General features: G+C 48.5%; 1 protein-coding gene across 1 annotated transcript in view; it reads left to right on the top strand.

The window, feature by feature from the left end:
* LOC119184197 (neprilysin-1-like) overlaps nucleotides 1–22,134 on the top strand; it is a 312,286-nt gene that overhangs the window by 36,054 nt on the left and 254,098 nt on the right. Inside the window, exon 7 of the mRNA XM_075885224.1 lies at nucleotides 3,169–3,614. Coding sequence (XP_075741339.1) covers nucleotides 3,169–3,614 — 446 coding nt within the window. The remainder of the gene's footprint in view (nucleotides 1–3,168; nucleotides 3,615–22,134) is intronic.

Raw genomic sequence — 22,134 nt, 5'->3', positions numbered from 1 at the left:
CCTAAGGGAACACGAAATATACGTGACGACTAAAGGTAACAGGAATGCAGCAGTGATGAAAAGTAGGGCACTGTGGAATTACAATAGGTATGATGTTGTGAGAGGAATATGGAAAGGGGTCATGGTTCCGGTTCTGACGTTCGGCAATGTGGTCTTGTGCATGAGATTAGAAGTTCAAGCAAGATTAGAAATTAAGAGACGTGGAATAAGTAGGCTTGCCTTAGGAGCTCACGGGAATATACCAAATCAGGGAGTACAAGGTGATATGGGATGGACATCATTTGAGGGCAGGGAAGCTAGCAGCAAGATAACATTTGAGAAGCGATTGAGAGAAATGGGGGAGGAGCGTTGGGCTAGGATGGTATTCAGCTACTTGTACATGAAGAATGTTGATACAAAATGGAGGAGGCGAACCAGGAAATTGACTGGTAAATACTTGGAAAACAGCAGGGGGCCAAGCCAAAAAGAATTATCGGTTAAGAAAAAGTTGAAGGAAGGTGAGACCGATATGTGGAGAATTGGCATGATTAAGAAGTCCGCCCTAGAGATCTATCGAACTTTTTAAGCAGGAAATTGCCAAGGAAAGGATTTATAATAATACTCGGGGTAGTTCTCTACTGTTTGAGGGCAGGACGGGAGTATTGCGAACCAAGACATATCCGGCCAAATACAAAGGGGTAGACACGGTATGCAGTGCGTGTGGAGAGGAAGAAGAAACTGCCTAACACTTGATAATGTTCTGCAAAGGGCTTCACCCTATAGTTTAGGATGATGGCGCAGAGTTTTTCAAAGCACTGGGGTTTAGGGACAGGGAGGGCAAAATAGACTTTTAGCGGGTAGAAATAACTAAAAGGAGGTTATCTGATTGGTAGCTAAAGTCAAGGCACGAGTGAAAATTAAACCCTTCACTGCAAAGTACGAATCCTCAACCTCACTATTTAGGGGAAAAATAAATCTAATTTTTGGTTCATTAAATATTACGGCTTGGTGGCGCTAGCCACCACCCGATCTAAAGGGTACAGCCATATCCATCCATCCATCCATCCATGGAGTGTTCACTAGATGGACGCACAGACGGACGCACAGACGGACGCACGAACGGATGGCCAGACAGACTAGCAGGCGGACGGACGGATGGAAGGACGTGCGGACGAATCGACGCACGAACAAACGCACGGATGGTCGCGTGGACGGACGGAAGCAAGAACGAATGGACGGACAGGCTGAAGGCCGCTTCGCCCCACTCATCATAATTCACTCCGTGCGTATGCTGTGAATTTGTTTTTCCTTTTTTCACCCACCCCCCACCCGATTGCGGATATCTCCTCGATTCAGAATTTTCGAACTTGGCAGGTGTGCAAGTGAAGCAAGGGGCGATAGATAGATTAATAGATAGATAGATAGATAGATAGATAGATAGATAGATAGATAGATAGATAGATAGATAGATAGATAACAAAGTTACATAGAGGGAAATTTGGCGCGAGTGAGCTGCTGGATGCAAGGGAATGCCGGGATATGTGAGCTTCAAACTTGACTCGGATTTGTATATCTCGAAGGCCCGTCTGGCTTCACGTTAAAATTGTTGACTTGTTACTAACACAACACGTAAGAAACTATTTATTGTCATTGCATAGAAATGTGTTTTATTTAACACTAGAACCTTCTGCGTCGATGTAAAATTTTACGACGCGTTAGAAGTAACCAACGGCCGCTAAACTTGGCCGGCAGATGACAAAGCTAGCGTTTGCTTTGTCACTTTATGTCGTTCTGTTTCTTTCGCCATTTGGTAGTGTCATCAAGTGGAGTGGACTTTCATTTTGGAATATAATACGCGTAGATAAGATCTGCTTATAATTGTTTTGTTTTAGAGAAGCTTTATTTACGCAGAAGTATTCACTTTTGAGCTGAAGCCTCCCTCAACGCCAGTTAACACAAGCCTCGCACGCACTTATACAGTCATTCCCGGTGCTCGAACGGGGCCCCTAGAGAAATTCGCATCGACAGTGGCACCACAATTCCCTCTAGGCATGGAGGAAAGAAAAAAAACCTAGGAGAGGCGCTGACGTCACTCGTTGTGAACCCGGAAGTTAGCCATACTGACTGGGCAAATTCTCCACTCTTGTTCACATCCGAATGTAAAGCAGAAGGCACGACTCCCTCTCCGGCTAAGAAAGCACGTGGTCTACGCAGCGCACGTGCCGTGATAATCCGAAACTAATGAAACGAAACTCAGCACTTTGTGCCAGCGCGACACCTTAGGCGAAATCATTTCATCCGACTATTAGCACCGAGTAACAGCTCACCGACATCGAAGGAAGTACAGGGGAACGCGCGCTAGATGCACTGACAACGGCGAGTGTTTTCACGTCATTAATTCAGCAACTGTACAGACATCTCGATCGAACGTTGAGATTACAATGCTGGGGGCGAGTATACCAAGCGGAACAGAAAATGTGTTTTATTACGCGTATGCAAGATGAAACTGTACACATTCCGAACACGAAACTACGTACGTGCACATGGTCCTCATTGAGTCTTGCTGGGCACAACACTTTCGTCCGTTGCCACAAGCAGGAGCACTGCCCAACCGTCACTGACCTGCAATGGGTTCGTCGTCGTTCCGCTTCGTCATGGTGCCCAACGCAATTTCGCTGAACACTTCAAATGCTTCATCGCATCATCCGCCACACGACACATGTATATGCGCTCGTTCTACGCACTGCTCAGGCCCCATGGTGGACTAAAGGTTTTGTAAACGTTGCTAAAAGTACAGTAACTGCCAGGACAAAACTGTGCAACCAATAATGCGGCGCAGAACACGGATATTGTTCGCCCTGGCTCAGCACAAGACTTGCGAAGGCACACATGCCACCAGCAGCCGCGGCCGCTCACTGCTAGACCAGCTACACTACGCAACACGTAACCATAGCAACACCGCCATTGTGCCCAGTGAATATGGTCGCCATGATGTCATTTCCTCCACACTTTTCACGTAGCGCGCCGGCTGAGCATGCCTTCTCCTAAGTTTTTCTCCTCCATGCCTCTAGGCATTTTTCTGAGAAACTTTACAGACAGACAGACAGACAGACAGACAGACAGACAGACAGACAGACAGACAGACAGATAGACAGATAGACAGATAGATAGATAGATGTGGCTTTTCAGCGACTCTCCGCAAGGGGCCGCTGGAGCAGCGGCTGAGTGACGAGACGACGGCGATGCGGCTCTTCTACAGCTGCCACGACGTGCATAGCCGCCAACAGGAGGCGCTGCGGCCGCTGACGCTTTTCATGCGTAGCCTGTCGCTGAGCGAGTGGCCGTACGAGTTGGGCGAGCGGCTGCCACGCGCTCGCTTCTTGCTGCAGAGGCTCAGCGTCGACTATGCGCTGCCCTTATTCGTGTCGCTGCGCGTCGAGCCGGACCCTAGAGACGCGCACGCCAATTTGCTGAGCGTCGACCTGGCTGAACCCTTGCTGCACGCGGCCGACGACGCGTTGCTGGCCGCGCACGCCGCCTACATACGGCGCTGCCTGACGCTGATGGGCGCGCAGGACGTTGCTGCTGCGGCTGTGGCCACAGATGTGCATGACTACGAGTTCGCCCTGGCCGAGGTATGTTGCTTACTAAATTGTTTGTAGAATTAACCTGCTGCATACAATTTGACACAGGCACTGTTCCTCCCTTTTTGCACCTCAAAGAGCCTCAGCTATCCACTTTTGAACAAGCGAATGTCGTACAGGTCATGATGTCATTATAATAGGTATTGTGGTATGTAAACTACGAAGACGTCATCCTCCTCGGAGAATGTCACGTGGGATTTTCACCCGTTTCACTTGCAGGTTATGTTTACTTCAAGATTACCGGTCAACGAGAGCATGGGGTTTTTCCAGGACTAAAATGGTGGTAAAGTTTCACACTATCGCAGAGATTGGCTGCGTGTCGGCAACTTTGGGCGGCGGCTATTAGTTTTCTGGGGTCATCCAGCGCAAACAGCGGTAGGTGCCGTGAGCGCCGTTGATACATTTAGGGCCCTTGTGGTGCCGTCGCTGTGGTGGCTCCGCTCAGCCGGCCCATGTCGAAGCTTGCTATTGCTCTCTATTATCGCGTGACAACTGGCGCTGCAGGTGTGAAACCTGCCTCTGGGCACTGCGCTTCAGAGTGCCTCCCGCGTGGTTAGAAGGGGCGGCCGAAGGGGGAGGGGCGGTGGCTGTAAAAAATTGACTCTAAAATGAACGTTTAGCTCGAAATCAAGTGTCATCGAAACATGGAGCATCTTAGCAGCGGAAATGTGACTCATTTACGAAATGTCACTGCCGTTGCAGCAATCTAAAGGTCACACGTGTGCAATCTCGTTTGTTAACTAATTATGGGACGAACGACCTAGTTCAGCAAGAGCCTCTCGGTATGCAATTGCGCTGAGTAAAAATACATAGTTACGAATTATACAATAAATCCTCAACAAATGTGCCGAGTACGTTGTGGATCTATTAAAGAACACCAGATGCTCAAAATTTCTGGAGCCCTCCATTATGGCATCTTTCGTAATCTTTGTTTTGGGACCTGAAACCCCAGATAGTAGAGAGTTTGAGAATTGGGGGCCCAAGACACTGGGTACCCAAGCTTCGTTGCGTAGGCTTCTCTTGTGTTCACAGGATCAGAAGAGTTTAAGAACGTCAAACGCAGGCTGCATTGCGTCAAAGCACGGGGTGCCACACAGGTCCAAATTCGAAATTATGCGAGACATTGGCCATACGGCACCGTGGTTCACGATGCGTCTGCTTCGTGTCGCTGGCGATCCAAGACGCCTTGGCGCACCACCCATCAGCACAGTGGAGGCTACAGGGCTCCTCAGCAAATAGAAAGAACGATTAGCCTCTCCACATGTATTCATTCGCGCCATTTCGTCTGCTCACCGTCTTCACAACATCTGCTCGCCGAATGAAAGATAAGACTGATTTAATAACTTAAAAATACAGTAAAACTGTGAAAGCAACAGTCATGCCAGGAACTTGAAGCGTGGATTTGTTGCTCTGCATGCTGAAGATCGGTAGGTGCTCATGCCGGCGGATAACTTCACTTTGTGCCCGTTTCTCTCTGACGCTTATCATGGATCTCGTCTAACTGCTTCTCCCTCGAAGCGTTTCTTCCCGTGTCCCGCTGCAATGGTTCTTTAAATGCGAAGCATTTCTTAGCCAACTTCCGCGACTTCGAATGTAAAACTGGTATGGTATGGCATGATACCATGGCGAACACACGCGACAGACCCTAACATATAAATGATGACATGCGTGTCCTGTAACAACATGACTACATGCCACGCTCATGATGCGCTCGCGGCCGTTTCGCTTGTGTCACATATACCGAATTTGGTATTACAGTACATGAACGGATGACATAGATGACACATCCAAACATGATAATCACTACATGCGTGTCATGTAACAACATGACTACATGCTAAACTGATGGTGCTTTCGCGGCCGTTTCGCTAGCTTCACATATGCCAAATTTGGTATTACGTGACGCCAATGAATGACGAAGGTATGTGACTGGCGCACACATGATAATCATGAGATGCGTGTCATGTGAGAACATGACTACATGCCACAGTCAAGGAGCCAATATATTTCGACGTGACGCCGTGCGACTGCTCGCCGGCGTTCATTTCCTCGCGTCACGCCGGCATTGCCACGCCAGGCGCCGGTCCTGCCATGTACTCACAGGCGCGCCGCACTGCGTTGCTTTGACGCATGCGTGTTTCAGCGCGTCCGGCGTCCCTCCGTCACGGAAAAAGGAAGACGCAATGTTGTTTGGGTAACGCATCGGCGCGAAGTGCAGCACGTCGCATCTCGCACCGGTTGCCCTCGGGCCGCGCCGACGGACGCTGGTCGCGTTTTGCTAACGTAGCTTCGCTGTGCCCAGCGTGCGCGCGCGTCAACGCTACATTGGATTATATTGGGCCCTTCATAATGCGCTCGCGGCCGTTGTGCTAGCTCCACGTATACCAAGTTTTGTGTTACGCGACATCAATGGATGACGAAATATATAACCGTTGCCAACATGATAATCCTGACATGCGTGTTATGTAGGAACTTGATAACGTACCACGCTCATAGCGTGCTCGCGGCCGTTTCGCTAGCTCCACATATACTAAATTTGGTATCACGTGACGTGACTTGATGAAGAAGGCAAACGACACATCCAAACATGATAATCATGACACGGAAGTCATGTACGGCATCATTTACCTTCACTTCGTAACGTTGTGCTGTAATTAAAGTGACATAACATTTCTCATTCGTGCTTCGCATATCATCGATTGCCACTGTACGTGGGATATGCCAATTTTTCACTGTTCGTTTTTTGTTTTCATCGAAGGATAATCCGACGCGCACGAAACGCTGTGCCTTGTTGCATGTCCGATGTTTGAAGATGCAGCGTTCTCAGTCTGGCGACGCAGCCCAAGCCCTGCGTTGGCGCGTTAGTCTTAGCACAGTGGGTGGGGGAGGGGGCTAAGTAAGCACCATATCTCGTTAATAACGACAGCACGTACCTGATGTTTTACCCTCAGAGTAAGATGAAACAAATCCATGACGGATTTCGCCATTCATTTGTTGCTGTCAGCGCGCTGGGCGTGTAGCAAGAGCAAGTTCAGATGGAAGCAGGTGGTCGCTTCTGCATGGACGCTGCCATGCTCATTTCCAAACGCAGTTACCGGGGGTAGGAGAGAAAAACAATTTCATGTGTACGAAGGGTCTGTCGCTAGGGGGCTGAGCCACTCGGACGCCTCTCGAATGCGCTCTGCCAGTTTTTTACTTTCGCGGCTGAATAAAGACAACCACGGGATTCAAGACCATCACAGCTGTCGCCAGACGATCACCCGATTCGTCCGATGCCAGGATGTACCAGGTGGTCCTACTTTTTTTTGAGCCGTGACACTTCTTTTAAGTTCCCACAATGGCGTCGCCCTAGCTACGCCATCGCAGTGCCGACGCGGTGCCATCGACGCGCTGGCAACTAGGCGACAAGCCAGGCCCCCGGCTTGTTCGAAGCCTGCGAAATGGATGTTGTGGAAATTGAGGGGTAGGCGCTGTCTCCCGAAGAGTACAATGACACTCAAGGATGGGTTGTGGCCCATGAACGACGCAAGAAGGCAAAAGACAAGAGAAACGCGGAACCAGCCACGAACGCGGGAGGTGCGTCCATGGAGGCGTCTCGGAGACTGAAGGATTTTTTGCATCGCCGGCCAGTGCCAAAAAAACCGCAACTACCAGGAGACGATTACAAGGGTGTAATACGCCCAGGAGGAGGTCTGGACTTGACGCGACAGAGTCTAGCGCTCATAAGAGACTGTGTTCTACGAGTGGCAAAAGCACAGCTTGACATTGCTGGGGAAGATACTCTCAGAATCAACATGCGACAAAATACCATGATCATGAGCACACCTAGTCTGGCCAATGCGAAGTAATACAGCAACATCAAGGAAATTATGATCAATGACAAGAGCTATGCTACAGTCGCTTATGTAACAGCACCAGAAAACACATCCAAAGGGGTTATCCACGGAATACCGAAGTATGATAATCAAGAAGACATAGAAAAAAGCTTGGTCAATTAGAGGAACCCGACGATTCTACATGCACGATGTATGGGACTTACGGACTCAGTGGTCATTGTTTTCGAAGGGTTGTTTGTGCCGTATTTTGTATACTACCGTGGTGCCAAATATAGGTGCTTCCTATACAAGAAGCAATATGAAACATGCACTACTTGTGGTCGAATTGGAGATCGGGCGGATGTCTGCCCACAGCCTGACAGCAAAAAATGCCGTGGTTGTGGGGTGCTCAATCCAACTGAAAACCACCAGTGCGTCCCTAGGTGCAGCCTTTGCGGGAAAGGTCATCTTACAGGGGACAAAAAAATGCAAAGAACGGTTTAGGACCCCGTACCTTTTGAAGAAAAGATTGTGGGAAAAGGAACAACAACAAGGCGATGAACGAAGAGAAATGAAGATTTTGTCGAACACCAGAGCAACACAGGCATGGAGGGAAAAGTATTCACCAGAAAATCCAACGGAGGAGAATGGCAGCGCCACCTAGGACAGAGGGGGACGACGCAGAGATCGTTCCAGCTCCTTCCCGCGACTCGCCGAAGGGGAAAGAGAAGGGACTCAACACGAACCCAGATCCACATCCAGATCAAGGTCTACTCGTCAACACAGATCCAGGTCACGGGCCAAATCCAAGAAAAGGGCAACGACATCACCCTAAGGACAGTCCCACGAGAATCCTGGCGGCGGTCGGGGCAGTCGACAAATGGTGAGCTGGGTGGGCGAGGTATCAGGGGAGTCTCTCCGGTCTGGGAGTTTGCCTGAGGTTGTGGCAGAAGGGTCCACCCTAGGTCAAGAGCTAAACCATATTAAGAAAATGCTAGAGCGACTCACCCGTGAAAACGCGAAACAGTGGGACGAAATAAAACAACTAAAGGAAGAGACCTCTAAACTCAGACAAAATCAGCTGCGCGAGTCAACTAGCTCCATAGTATCGTGTAGTCGAATTTTAACTCCAGCGCCTGCACAGGAGTCGGGAGTGCATGCAGCGAAACGAAGAGCAGAGGAAATATCTCCTGTAGAAAATGAAGACCTCTCAAAACCCCTGGAAAAGAAAGTCGAGAATATGCTCGGAGAACTTACTAAGGTAATGCAAGAACAATTCGCAGGATTGCAGCTGCAGCTCGTAGAAATAAAACAAAGAATAGATAGCATAAAAAATCGACTAACGTTGGTGGAGAACACGGAAACAGATTTGAGCAACCGGACGACTACGACCGAAGTAATCTAAATCGCAGGGGAAGGGACCGTTCCTAGACATGGCACGACGTAATCAGTATAAAATTTGGCAGTGGAACTCGTGGGTATCGCCGGAAACGGGGTAACTTACAACAGTTCCTAAACGGAAAGGAGGCACCAGACGTCATCGCCTTACAGGAAACTGGAGGAATGGCTAAATTGTCGAATTACAAATCCTATGGTACCCCTGATGAAAAAACGTCCGTAGCAACCCTCGTGCGAAGAAATCTCATGGTGATAGAACACGATACAGAAATCTGCGATGTCGATCATGTTCTTGTTGAGTTAGTTCCATCGCAGAAGAGTGGTGATAGACTATTCATATTAAATGTCTATAGCAGCCTTAGACAAAAAACCAAATTTAGGTCACTTTTTAGAAAAACGATCAGCGTTACTAAAAAGCAAGCATTGGTTATAGTAGGAGATTTCAACGCGTTGCATGCGGCATGGGGTTATGACAAAGAAAACATCAAAGGTAGAAATCTCTGGATCGACGCCCAACAGGAGGGCCTTACGTTAATAACCGACCCCCTTTTGCCAACTAGGATTGGAAACAGCGTATCCAAAGACACGTCTCCTGACCTCACGTTTACTGAGAATATCATCAAACCTTATTGGCTTAATACAAAAGAAAATATGGGCATATGTGGGAGGCAAAAAAAAGAGCCTAGAAAAACGGTGGAAAACACAAAAACACAACAAACGCCTTAGAAAAAGGATAGCCACTCTCAGTAAAGATATTGAGAAGTACGCGAAGCAACTATGCAGACAACAATGGGAGGAAAAGTGTGATGCGATGGAAAAACAAATAAGTCTCTCTAAAACATGGAACCTGTTAAGATGTCTGATAGACTCGGAAGCGAGCAAGACAGCACAACAACAAAACTTTATTAGACTTGTCCGTAAATACAAAGGCACGGAGGAAGAACTGGTTGAAGAAATCAGACAGAGAAACATTGGGGATACAACCAAAGAGCAATTAAGCTCGTACAAAGGTAAAGAAAATGATTCCCTAGACCAACCCATATTAGAGGCCGAGGTACGATCGGAACTAATGAAACTGAGCACAACATCAACCCCGGGCCCCGATGGGATCACGAATAAAACGCTCAGAAACTTAGACGACAAATCTATCACAGCCCTCACCGAATATATGAACAAGTGTTGGGAAAAAGGTAAGATACCCAAGCAATGGAAAACGGCAACAATCATAATGATTCCCAAGCCAGGCAAGAAACTAGAACATGATAATCTTAGGCCTATTTCCCTGACATCCTGCATAGGAAAGTTATTAGAGCATGTCAGTCTAATTCGCCTGTCAAATTATATGGAAGACATTGAGCTCTTTCCTCATACGATGGTAGGCTTCAGAGCAAAACTGTCTACACAGGACATTATGCTTAAGATTAAACACCAAATAATTGATTCAGGTCTCAATACACATGACACAACTTAAATAGTTGGCCTAGATCTTAAAAAGGCATTCGATAATACATCACATAAAGCTATACTTGCCAATCTTCAAGCGTTAGGGGTAGGAAAAAAAGTATACGATTATATAAAAGACTTTTTAACTGACCGGACTGCAAGAATAATACTAGGCGAAGCAGAATCCCAAGAGTTTAGTCTGGGCAGCAGAGGTACGCCGCAAGGCTCAGTCCTATCTCCCTTTCTTTTTAACGTGGCCATGATAGGTCTCCCTACCGGACTGAAGAAAATTCCAGGACTCCACCATAACCTCTACGCAGATGACATTGCCTTATGGGTAGCAGAGGGTAGTGACGGATACATAGAGGAAGCTTTACAAACAGCAGTGAATGTTGTAGAGGAATATGCTATCCATACAGGATTACAATGTTCACCGGAAAAATCGGAACTTCTCTTCTATAACCCGACATGTAGGGGTCGGAAAAGCATCCAGGAAAAACCTAACATTAAAGTCTTTGTTGGAAAAACGCAAATACCTTCGGTCGAAAGCATAAGAATTCTGCGACTCCGAATCAACTCAAATGGGCACAACGGAGAGGCGATTAGAATACTTGAAACCAGTGCGCAGCAAACTATGCATCTACTTAAATGAATTGCAAATTGGTACTATGGTATGAAGGAAAATAATATGATAAGACTGGTACAGGCTTTTGTCATCAGTCGTATTGTATATGCGATTCCGTACCTCAGACTGCAAGTGGCCGAAAGAGAAAAGATTGACAGAATCATTAGACGAGTTTTCAAACAGGCGATCGGACTTCCAATTACTACCTCTAATGATAAATTACTTCAATTAAGGCTTCACAACACATCAGAAGAGCTTATAGAAGCTCAAAGAATCGCACAATATGAAAGACTAACGCAGAGTAAAACAGGTTGAGCCATACTAGAGGAACTGGGTATAAACTACGCAAATCAATTTGGCGCCAAAAAGGATATACCGTATGAAATCAGGAAATGTTTAGTAATCTTACCGATTCCAAAAAACATGCACCCCGAACATCACAAAGCAAGGAGAGCTGAAAGAGCGAAATATATACATAACAACATAAAAGATTTACCGGAAACAACATACGTAGACGCGGTCAAATACAAAGGAAATGACAACATGACTATAGCAGTAGTGGACTACAAAGGAAATCATAAGGTCAGTGGCTCGGTGAGAACGAGCTTTGCATAAGAGGCGGAGGAAGCAGCTATTGCAATGGCCATAGGATCCACCTCGACTTCACTCATTGTTAGCGACTCGCCGACGGCTGTGAGAAACTTTGCACGAGGGCGAATATCGCAAATAGCTTTAAGAATATTGGTTGGATGCAAAGACCAACGAACAATAGAAAAAGTCTGGGCACCCGCTCACTCCTCCTTGCCCGGCAATGAGGCTGCACACCAGACAGCTCGAGGGCTTACAGACCGAGCCTCTTGATTGCCCTGGTCGAACGGGGAGGGCGATGAGAAATTTGAGCGGATGACCACTTACAGAGATATTACGCAGTATTACAGGCTAAGCAGAAAAATTTACCCTCCCGCACACTCGTCATTAAACAAAGGATAGGCGGTGGCGTGGCGCCTACTCCAGACCCACACGTTTCCTAGTCTGGTAACAATGAACCGCTGCGTGCCGGAACTTCATTCGGACAAGTGTAAATTTCCACAACAGGGCGGACTTGAGCCACATTTTATGGGCATGCCCACAGGCCCCCATGAGAGGTGAATTTCCAGACGGGAGTGGATGGGATGCTGCGCTCCTCAGCTCTGACTCTCAATTACAAGCCCGCCTAATACGGCAGGCCGAAGACGCCGCCAGGGCCCATGGGATCATGGCCGTCGTCTAGGTTTGGTCCTCCCTTCTCCTCTCGCACCTGAAAGGGGAAGAGGACCTTTCTGCTAATTAAATAAAGTTTGTTCATCATCATCATCATGTGTACGAACTAAATGCGAACAATAAACGTAGCACACAATGATGTGGCGTAACATACACTAAACAGCCCCGCCACGGTGGTCTAGTGGCTAAGGTGCTGCTGACCCGCAGGTCGAGGGTTCAAATCTCGGCTTTGGCGGCTGCATTTCCGATGGAGGCGGAAATGTTGTAGGCCTGTGTGCTCAGATTTGGGTGCACGTTAAAGAATCCCAGGTGGTCGAAATTTCCGGAGCCCTCCACTACGGCGTCTCTCATAATCACATGGTGGTTTTGGGACGTTAAACCCCACATATCAATCAATCAACATACACTAAACAAACGCAAATTTTAGTCAACCCAGTCAATTTTAAGGCACCTAATATATCTGAGACTATGTTTTTCTGCGCAGCTGTGTGTATTTCTTACACCCCCACAGCTTTGGTTGTGCGGAACGAAAAGGTTTTGGGCCTTGGGTCAGCACGAACGCAAGAGCCCAACATTGGCTTGTGTTCTGCGCATGCGCCCTGGCGCGTCGCAGGCTTCCTGGGTTACAACTTCCTTGGAGCCGCAATTCTCAAACTCTATTATGTAATTCATTATCCTAACGACAAAGATCACCTCGGTGACACCATCCTCCTTGATAGATTTGCGGTAATGGTATACATGACTTGCACACGTGAAGGCGAAACTTTATAAGCGCGAAAATGCACGCGACGTGATGTAGATTACCTTTGCGCGAACAGGGCCAGCGAATTCTGCTGTTACTGACATGAGGCCGTCTACTCGTGCCGAGAAATGCCGCGTAGTCAGCGGTATGCATTGTAAAAATTAAGTGTGTTGTTGCATGAAGGGCACGAGGTGCTGATTAATGCCTGGAAGCAGTTAGTTTATGGACGTGCGTAAACGTAACGTTTTTTATCGTTGTGCACACGTCACTCGGTCGCGAGATAACCGGCAATATAGCATTGATGTAATCCGGTTTCGCTGTTTTGCTATTGGCTCTGAAGAAGAATAAACGTGCGCAGAAAAGACGATGAAGTTGAGGGTGCGAAGGAAAAGATGGCTCCTTGTTTCATTTCTCGCGTTAGCACGTATTTTTTTTTTTTTTACATTTGCGGGGTCGAAAACCCAGTGTGAAACGTCTCCCTTTCTACGCACGATTATCTTCTACTCGTCCACGTCGCCAGACCAACTAGTGATTCGCCGATTGTTACTGGATCAGGAGCCGGACGCCTGCCTACTCGCAGCCGAAAAGCTTGCATCATGGATCGTCTCAAGGCCAAGCGGGCAGCTCGACGCGCACACAGAACACTAAGCCCGAACATTAATCAACGATCCCAACGCCGACATCGCTAAGCTCACAGGTATTCTCGACCGCCTCCACGCGAGTAATCTGGAACTAACAAGCATCAATGCCGTTCTTAAAGAGCACATTCCTGACGACGACCTTGAGGCAGAATATAGTACTGCGGCAGAGTATAACGACAAAGTGATACGCATGCTCGCTGAATTACGCTGTCAGATTGCCGCTCTAAAGCGTGTTATTAGCCAGCCGAAAGCAGCATTATCAGCTCAGACAATCACTACGACTGAAGCTAATGTTCAGATAATGACTGTAAAGTCGGGACTTAACGCGGGAACTTTTTCCGGCTTACGACTGCCTAAGCTCAGCCTTCCGACATTTAACGGCGACATTCACAATTGGAGAGGATTTTGGGAACAGTTTGAGCAGACGGTTCATCGTAACGAGAGATTGTCCCCGACAATAAATTTTTACTACTTACGTAATAGCCTTGTTGGAGAAGCTGCTGCATCTATCGCGAGGCTACCAACCTCAGGATCATGCTACGCGCACGCAGTCAAAATTATGAAGGAGAGGTTCGGGGACCACAAGAAAATAGAATAGTAGCACCTGTCAGCCTTGAGAAACCATCCTCACGTCATGTCGGGAGACAATGTAAGAGGTCTTCGCAAGTAGTACGATGCAACGCAGCTGCATATTCACTGCCAGAAAGCTTTAAACGTACCGATACTCAGCTGTTCTGAATGCTAGTCTCTATCCTGTGCAACGGCTTGCCGGTAGACATTTTCATGGCGTAAGTTCACGAAAAATGGAGAGAGACACTATGAAGTACTCCCGTGTCAGGACCTACATATGTCGCAACAGGCACTGTCGCGTCTTGAGAAGGCCAGCTGAATGACCTGCTCCATTTCACAAGGGTGGAATTAAAAAGCCTAGAGCAGTGCCTTACAACGTCAAGAGAGTGAAAGAAAAAACATGTTGAAAAGTTTGGAGACTGAAATGCCGCATCAGTGTTGTATAACACTACTGCGGCGAAACGTGGGGAATGCTTCTTTTGCGGATCAGGTAAGCATGGCCCCCGTACTTGTGACTGCGACATTTCTCTCAACTCGAAAAAGCAACAGCTAAGCAAGAACAATAGTTGCTTCAGGTGTACATCCCGAGGTCACCAGGCGCGGTTGTGCCATGTGAAGCTCACTTGTTTGCGTTGCCATGGCAGACACGCCTCAAGCATGTGTGACCCAAACTATAAGAGGGAAGAAGGTACGGTAACATCTGACAGCATGACAGCGTTTGTGTCAGCCAACGCTGTACTCGGACAGAATGAGTGATCGTGCATTCTATCTAAGACTGACAACGGAGTATACATTCAAGCATTCCATGCTTGGGCAGGTCACGACAATATCTGCCGATACATGAGAGGTATCTTGGATGGTGGCAGCCAACGATCATTTATCAAGGAAGATCTCGCCACTAAGCTACGACTCAGGACCGTTTGGGAGAGCAGAATCACATTCAACGTTTTTGGAAGAACGACAACTTCCAGAGCGCAAAAGGCTGAAGGTTGTTGAAGTGCCTCTTCGCAGCCAGCATAGCTCTCAAGTCTTCATTGTATTTAAGAGTACTGAACGCTGGGCGAGTTGGTAAATCATCACTACAAAACTGCGCGAAAAATCGACAAGAAACAGAGAAGGCACACACACAAGCGCAGGACTGCGCTTGTGTGTGTGCCTTCTCTGTTTCTTGTCGATTTTTCGCGCAGTTTTGTAGTAGTGGTCTTCATTGTACAAGCCATCACATTGCTGCTATTTGCCACGACGTTTGTACACCATTCGACGGCAACAAATTCATGATAGCTGCGAGTTGAAGAGAAATTCATCGCTGGAGAACCACACTTTTTTGGAGCTGAGGCTGAACCCGGGTTGTCTCTACTCATCGAGTCAGATAACCCCTGGTAGATATTGACTGGCAAATGCGTGTGCAGCACAGATACGGATGGTTTGGTCGCTACGAATTCACTATCTAGAAGGACTTTCCAAGGACAAACCCAGCAAGCGCTATTTACCACAAGCAATGCGAATTTGATCATCTCTGCACTACACGTGAGTACCTATCCTGACGACGAAGTGACATCAGAGAAATCACAGTCTTCTGGAAAACTCGAGGAAAGTTGCGTCATGGACCAATGTGACTTTATCCATTTCAAGAGTCTCGACTCACTCCGCGATACAACAGGCAATTCTCTTGGGATGTGTGCAGTTGAACCGCTGCTGAATGAAGACAAATATGATAAACCACTCACTCGACTACTGAAGCAAGGTAAAAGGCTTTTTCTAAACGGAATCTTCAGCGATACGATGCGCTAGTAATTGAATATCGTTTGCTCAGAACCTCGGAGGTAGTTTTCGAAGATGTTCTTGAGAGCCTACATGTCTACGGTATACCCCCACAGAAAAGTGACGCAATAATCACTGACTGCAAAGCTGAGCGCACTTGACGCATCGTTTCATACATCAGCTTCACCATCTCTCAATGACTTTCTGGACAAAAGGGACAGGTGCAAGGGTCCTAGATCGCCAGATCAGCCTACTTCGACTTGGCCTACTGAACCAGACCGATATCTTTCTTCCGACAAAAAGCATCTCACCAACGTGTGAATGGACGACCCAGTTTCTTCACACAGGAGAACCTACGCCAATATACCCCGCCCATTTTCTGGTGGGATGTTCATAGATTGCTTTTTCAGGGCCACATAGCTCCGATTATGAAGCTAGATGTGAACAAGCAACAACGAGCGACCTTATGAAGAATTTGAGGCATCGTCTGCAACTGCTTGATCACCGGTGTACACAATTGAGAAAGGAGTATCTGCTGCAGCTGCGAGCCCTTGATCGGTATTTGTCGCGTATTAGCAAGGACCTTAAAATGGATGACATACTTCTTGTCGAGCAGCCATTTGTTTCAAGGTGCATCTTGGCCGTGTGGTAGAAGATGTTCCCGGTCAAGACGGTGTAGTACGGGCCTGTTGAATCAAGACACAACAAGGCAACATTGTGCGGCAACCAGTACAGAAGCTCTATGATCTACAGATAGCTTGCAACTCCTTGGGCGGGAGGATGACGAAAAAGAATAAACGTGCACAGCCTAGGTCTGCGAAAGAACACGATTAAGTTGAAGATGCTAAAGGCAAAGTGGCTCCTTGTCTGATTTCTCGCCTTAGTGCATAGATCTCTTAAAGGCTGCTTAAGCACAGCACATCTGGCCGATGGTTTTCCATATCTGAAAAACCGAGTTATCCTGCGAAAACGACCAGGTGACACGTCGCGCAAACGTCTTGTTTCGTCGCCCATGGCATCGCTGCCGCTTACATTTTCGCGCTTACGGGGCTTGGCCTTCATTTCTCAGTGTGAGTTAGCCATATTGATGAACAGGGGTTAGACCTTGCTCAGTGCTACCTCGCCGCACCAGGCGATTTTCCTCCTCTGCTGTGGTTATACTTTGCGCAGTTGTAGCTGCTCTAATAATTGCGATAGCAGCGGAAGAAAGAAAGAAAGAAGCAGCGTACTACAGTATCAGCCTCATTTGAATACCGGGGTCATTGGAAGCCAGTGCGATCGTACGAAAAATGCTCAGCACCAACCGTCGGAGGACCTGGCTGGTGCACAGCAAATTTTGACGAAGAAAACCTCAACGTTCGTGTGTGTGAAATGAACTTGATAGTAGGAAAGCAAAAAAAAAAGGGGGGGGCAGTTTGGAGATACCAAATAACAAGGATTCTCCTGCGTTCGCAGGGAAGCCGTTGGCATTGTTTGACAAGATTTCAAAATGGGCCCGCCGTGCGCTGCAGGAGAAATCCCAAGACAAAAACACGCGAGTGGAAGAGAGTGTGGCAGTTTGAGCTAGTTGGTATGACATGACAATAGTTATAGTGCGAGAACAGAACGACGACAAAGAGTGTCCTTTTTGTCTCTTTGTCGTAGTTCTGTTCTCGCGCTATAACTATCATTATGGAGGACAGTGTTGCTACTTTCAAGATCCCGGGACTTTACTGACGACGCCGCGCGAGGGCCTCCTCCCCTCATCGAAACGGCTGCCGCCATGCTGACTATTAGCTCCGAGAACGAACACTGGCGTCGCTGCGGTCGTGGCCATGTGAGTTCAGTTCAGGCTGTCAAGGTGGATGGACGTGTTTTTTGAGCGCTCCGGATCGACTGCGCAGATAAGTGTTGTTGCATGTTTTGAGCTTGTCTCTCTAATTACAAGGCAGCGGTTGAAATCTTCGTAGCACTTATTTTATGGTACGGCTTTTTCGGGACCAGTCACCAGGTATTTATTAGTTAGTGCGAGTGTGTGTGTTTGAAATTTTTTGTTGTTTTTTTTCTTTTGCTACCCCGTTGGGGAGGTGCGCGTACATTGAACACGCAAATTTTTGTAGTAGAGCTTGGACTTTCTTTTTTTTTTCATAGTGCAGGGCTCGAGTTTAGTAATTATCGAGTATAGGGACAATTGGTGTCAGAAAGGCATGGTTAAAAAGACTGTAAAGTGTTCAGGATGTGGAGTGGGTTTGAAAGTGGACCCAAGCGTAGATGCGGATGGAGAAGAGGCTGACGCGAAGTGTAGGCAATGTGAGGTCGAGGAAAAAATGGAGAAAATGATGGTTGCCCAGAGTGAACTGCTGATGAGAATCGCCAAACTCGAGACTGCGTTGGCGACAGAGCAAGAAAAAACGAGGGCAATGGGAGAAAGACTGAAGTCCGCCGAGGAAGGGCTAGCGAAGCTGAACAAAGAAGCGACCTACCGAGAGAACAGTAGGGAACCGGCAACCAGAACGGTGGAGAAGGAAAAGCAAGCAAGCTTGGAAAAAACAGGTTTAGCCGGTTCAACTGTCGCAAGGCCCAGCTTCAGCGAGGTAGTGGTGGGGCAGGAAGGGAACAAAAGAGCCGGCGTCACAGGTGCAAGTAGCCCCCAGGTGCAGAATGCTCCAGCGGAAAAGTCACAGCATGTGATAATCGCCGGGGACTCAAATTTAAATCGATGCGCAGAAGCCATCAAAGAGAGGGTAAGAGGTGACAAGAGGGTTGCCGTAGGGGCGTTCCCAGGACGCAAGCTGGAAGCAGTCATGAAGCAAGCGAGCGCAAAGCTCAAAACGACAGCTGATAGACGCAACCTCGTAATAATTTCAGGCGGTTTAAACGATGTCCTAAATGAAGATGCAGCAGGACTAGCAGCCACACTGGCGAAAGGCGTCGATAACATGCGCGCCACTTCTCCTAAGGTGCAGGTAGTGATATGCACGATACTGGAGGTACCGGTGCGTGATAGCAACCTGCAAAGAGCGGTGGTCAACGCAAACCAAGAGATATGGCGGATGAGTCGGGAGAAAGGCTTTGAGGTGGTGGAAATAAACAGAGAGGTGCATAGGTGGGGGGGTTTTCAACAAGACAGAATTCACTTCGATGGGTGGCTAGGTCATGATGTGGGTTGGCGACTTGCAGGACGCGCAGTAGCTTTTTTGGGGGGCAAGCGAGCCCTTCGGGGTGCAGGATAGCTAGTAACGAGGAAAACAACCAGGGAGACTCTTCGGCAGGTGGTATGGACAGATACGATTCCAAAGTGGCACCAATATCTAAGATACGTAGAGTCCGGGGCATAATAGACGTAGCCACGAGCGCCGAGCCAATTCAGACATAGGGTATATTGACATGCAGGGTGGTAGAAACAGGCTGAAGTGGGAAGAGATAGAAGAACAGCTAAGGGAAGAGAGGCCGATGGTATACGGTTTTGTAGAAACACATCTCAGGGACATGGAACAACCTCCGAACAATCCGGACTACGCGTGGGAGTATTGTAATAGAACAGAAGGCAGCAGAAAGGGGGGTGGTATTGGGGCATTCATTCATAAAAGTACAGACTGGCAAAGGGTCAAGCAGGAGTGCAAGGAACATTTATGGCTAAAAGGGAAAGTGGCAGGTCAAATGACACTGCTTGGTTTCGTGTACTTGTGGACGGGAGCAAAGGCCAGAGAGGAAAACCAGGCAATGGTAGAGTGTATATCAAAGGACATTCAGGAGTTAGGAAGAGAGTGCGAGATAATTATACTAGGAGACATGAATGCGCACATAGAAGATAATGCCGCCAGCACGTAGTGGGTTGACAGCAAGAGCGGCTCTAAATCTGGAGGAAAAAAGAAGATCGCGTTCTTCTTTGCTCGAGAGCCAGCCACGACTGACGCATCGTCCTAGTGCTAGCTACCTGGTGAATTAATAAATCCCCCAGTACTTGTGACTCATCGTGACAACTGGTGGAGGTGCTGGGTAGTCTCACGGATGCTGCAGACCCCCCCAGGAAGCCGCGATACGAGTCCAGTGCCAGTCAATACTCCCGTGCATCGGACCAGCCGCCGAATCAGGGGATTGCCTCCGGAAGCCGACGATACTGCTCCCACCACGTTGACAAACATGACCAGCGCTTCGGTGCAAACCTCGGCGACCGGCATGGGAAGCACGACGTCGAACCGCTACACGTTGGAAAACCCACGCGCACCGGCGACGTTCCATGGCTCGGAGCACGAAGACGTTGAGGACTGGTTGGCGGATTTCGAGCGCGTAGCCACCTTGAATCAGTGGGACGACGCGGCGAAACTGGGTCGTGTCTACTTCTATCTCGAAGACGGAGCACGTACGTGGTATCAAAACCGAGAGGAACTGCTGACGACGTGGCCCGAATTCTCTCGTAGACTTCTGCAGACGTATGCCAGTGCTGATCGCCAAGAACGAGCTGAACGAGCTATTCTGGCCCGCGTCCAGCTGCCAAACGAAACTGTGACCACGTTCGTCGAAGACATGACGCGCCTCTTCCGACGGGCCGATTCAAGAATGACGGAGGACAAGAAGTTGCGTCACTTGATGCGCGGTGTCAAGGACCAGCTTTTTGCCGGCCTCGTGCGCAGCCCTCCGAAGACGGTCGCGGAGTTCTTGTCCGAGGCCGTGACAATGGAAAAAATGCTGCAGCAGCGATCCAACCAATACAACAGGCAAGTCAATGGCATGTCTACTGCCGACATTTTCACCGCCACTAGAACCAACAACGACTATCTACGTGAACTCATCCGTGGTATAATACGTGAAGAGTTACAAAAGGCTGGTGTAACACCTCATCCTACAGTAAACTCTATTACAACTGTGATCAAGGATGAGCTGCACCAGGCCCTCCGGGACACCTTGCCTCATGATACAACTGTGCCAGCTCCTGCTGAATACCGCCGTGAGACAACCTACGCAGAAGCTTTGAAACGCCCTGCTGCATCGCCGCCATTATTCGTCCATCCTGTTCCTGCTGTTTCACTACAGTCAGCGCAGCACATGCCGTACTACGAAGGCACGTACACGCCACCACCGTTGGCCTTTGTGCCTAGTGCTTCTGTCGCCCATCGTTCAGTGCAACCAATTCAGTACATCGACGATCGGCGCACGTCTCCTCGAAAGTCTGATGTTTGGCGCACACCTGATCGCCGGCCTCTGTGCTTTCACTGTGGAGAAGCTGATCACTTGTACCGCCAGTGCCCATATCGCCGTCTTGGGCTTCGCGGCTTCTCTGCGTACTCACCGCCACCCCGTTACGGCCAGAGACCGCGCGACATCGAAAACTACCTCTCCCAGCAGCATGCACCACCATCTGCCGGGCGCCAGTCGCGCTCGCCATCACCGAGGCGATTTTCACCAACGCCCCAGCGGTATTCTACCACACGGTCTCCCAGCCCCCGTCGGGAAAACTAGACCAAGCGACCTCTGGGGGCGGGGTCGCTGAACGTCGAAGCGCTGAAGACCTCCCATTGACGCAGAACTGTACAGAAACCGGTCCGACATCACATACTGCTGCAAAGGATGGCCGACTTTCACTCGACATAGCAGTGACAATTGATGGTTGTGCAGTTAATGCGTTAGTGGACACCGGCGCAGACTATTCCATACTGAGCGGGAAACTGACAACGCAGCTGAAGAAAGTCATCACGCCGTGGCATAACTCGCAGATTCGGACAGCTGGTGGCCACGTCGTTACTCCACTGGGTGCCTGCACAACTAGAGTACAGATTCAAGGGTACACATTCGTAGCAAGCTGCCTTGTTCTACGCGAATGTTCCCGTGACGTCATTCTGGGAATTGACTTTCTACAAGAAAATGGAGCTATCATTGATCTACAAGAGCGCCGCGTCACGTTCTCAGCCCAGCGAGCAATCAACGTGCAAGATGGTGGAAGGCGTGTCGACGTACTCCGTATTTCTGAACAGAGTGTGACGCTTCCTCCACGAACAAGTGTTCTAGTCGACGTAACATGCTGTGGTTTGGGCGATGGCGATGTGGTGGCTGAGACAAATTTAGAACACCTCCTGCAGCAAGGCATTTGTGTAGCTAGAAGTGTAATACACCTTCGTGATGGTCGATCTGAATTGCTCGTAACCAACTTTAGCAACGAGCATCGACATCTTTTCCGTGGCACTTCGATAGCGTTTGCCCATGAAGTAGCAAACGTCACCAACTGTTTCACGTCCGAAATAGTGGATACCACCGACACGTCAATGAGTAATATTGACAT

Source organism: Rhipicephalus microplus, unplaced genomic scaffold, assembly GCF_043290135.1.
Source record: "Rhipicephalus microplus isolate Deutch F79 unplaced genomic scaffold, USDA_Rmic scaffold_90, whole genome shotgun sequence".
NCBI classification, from domain to species: domain Eukaryota; kingdom Metazoa; phylum Arthropoda; class Arachnida; order Ixodida; family Ixodidae; genus Rhipicephalus; species Rhipicephalus microplus.
This window is presented reverse-complemented; position numbering and strand designations above follow the sequence as displayed.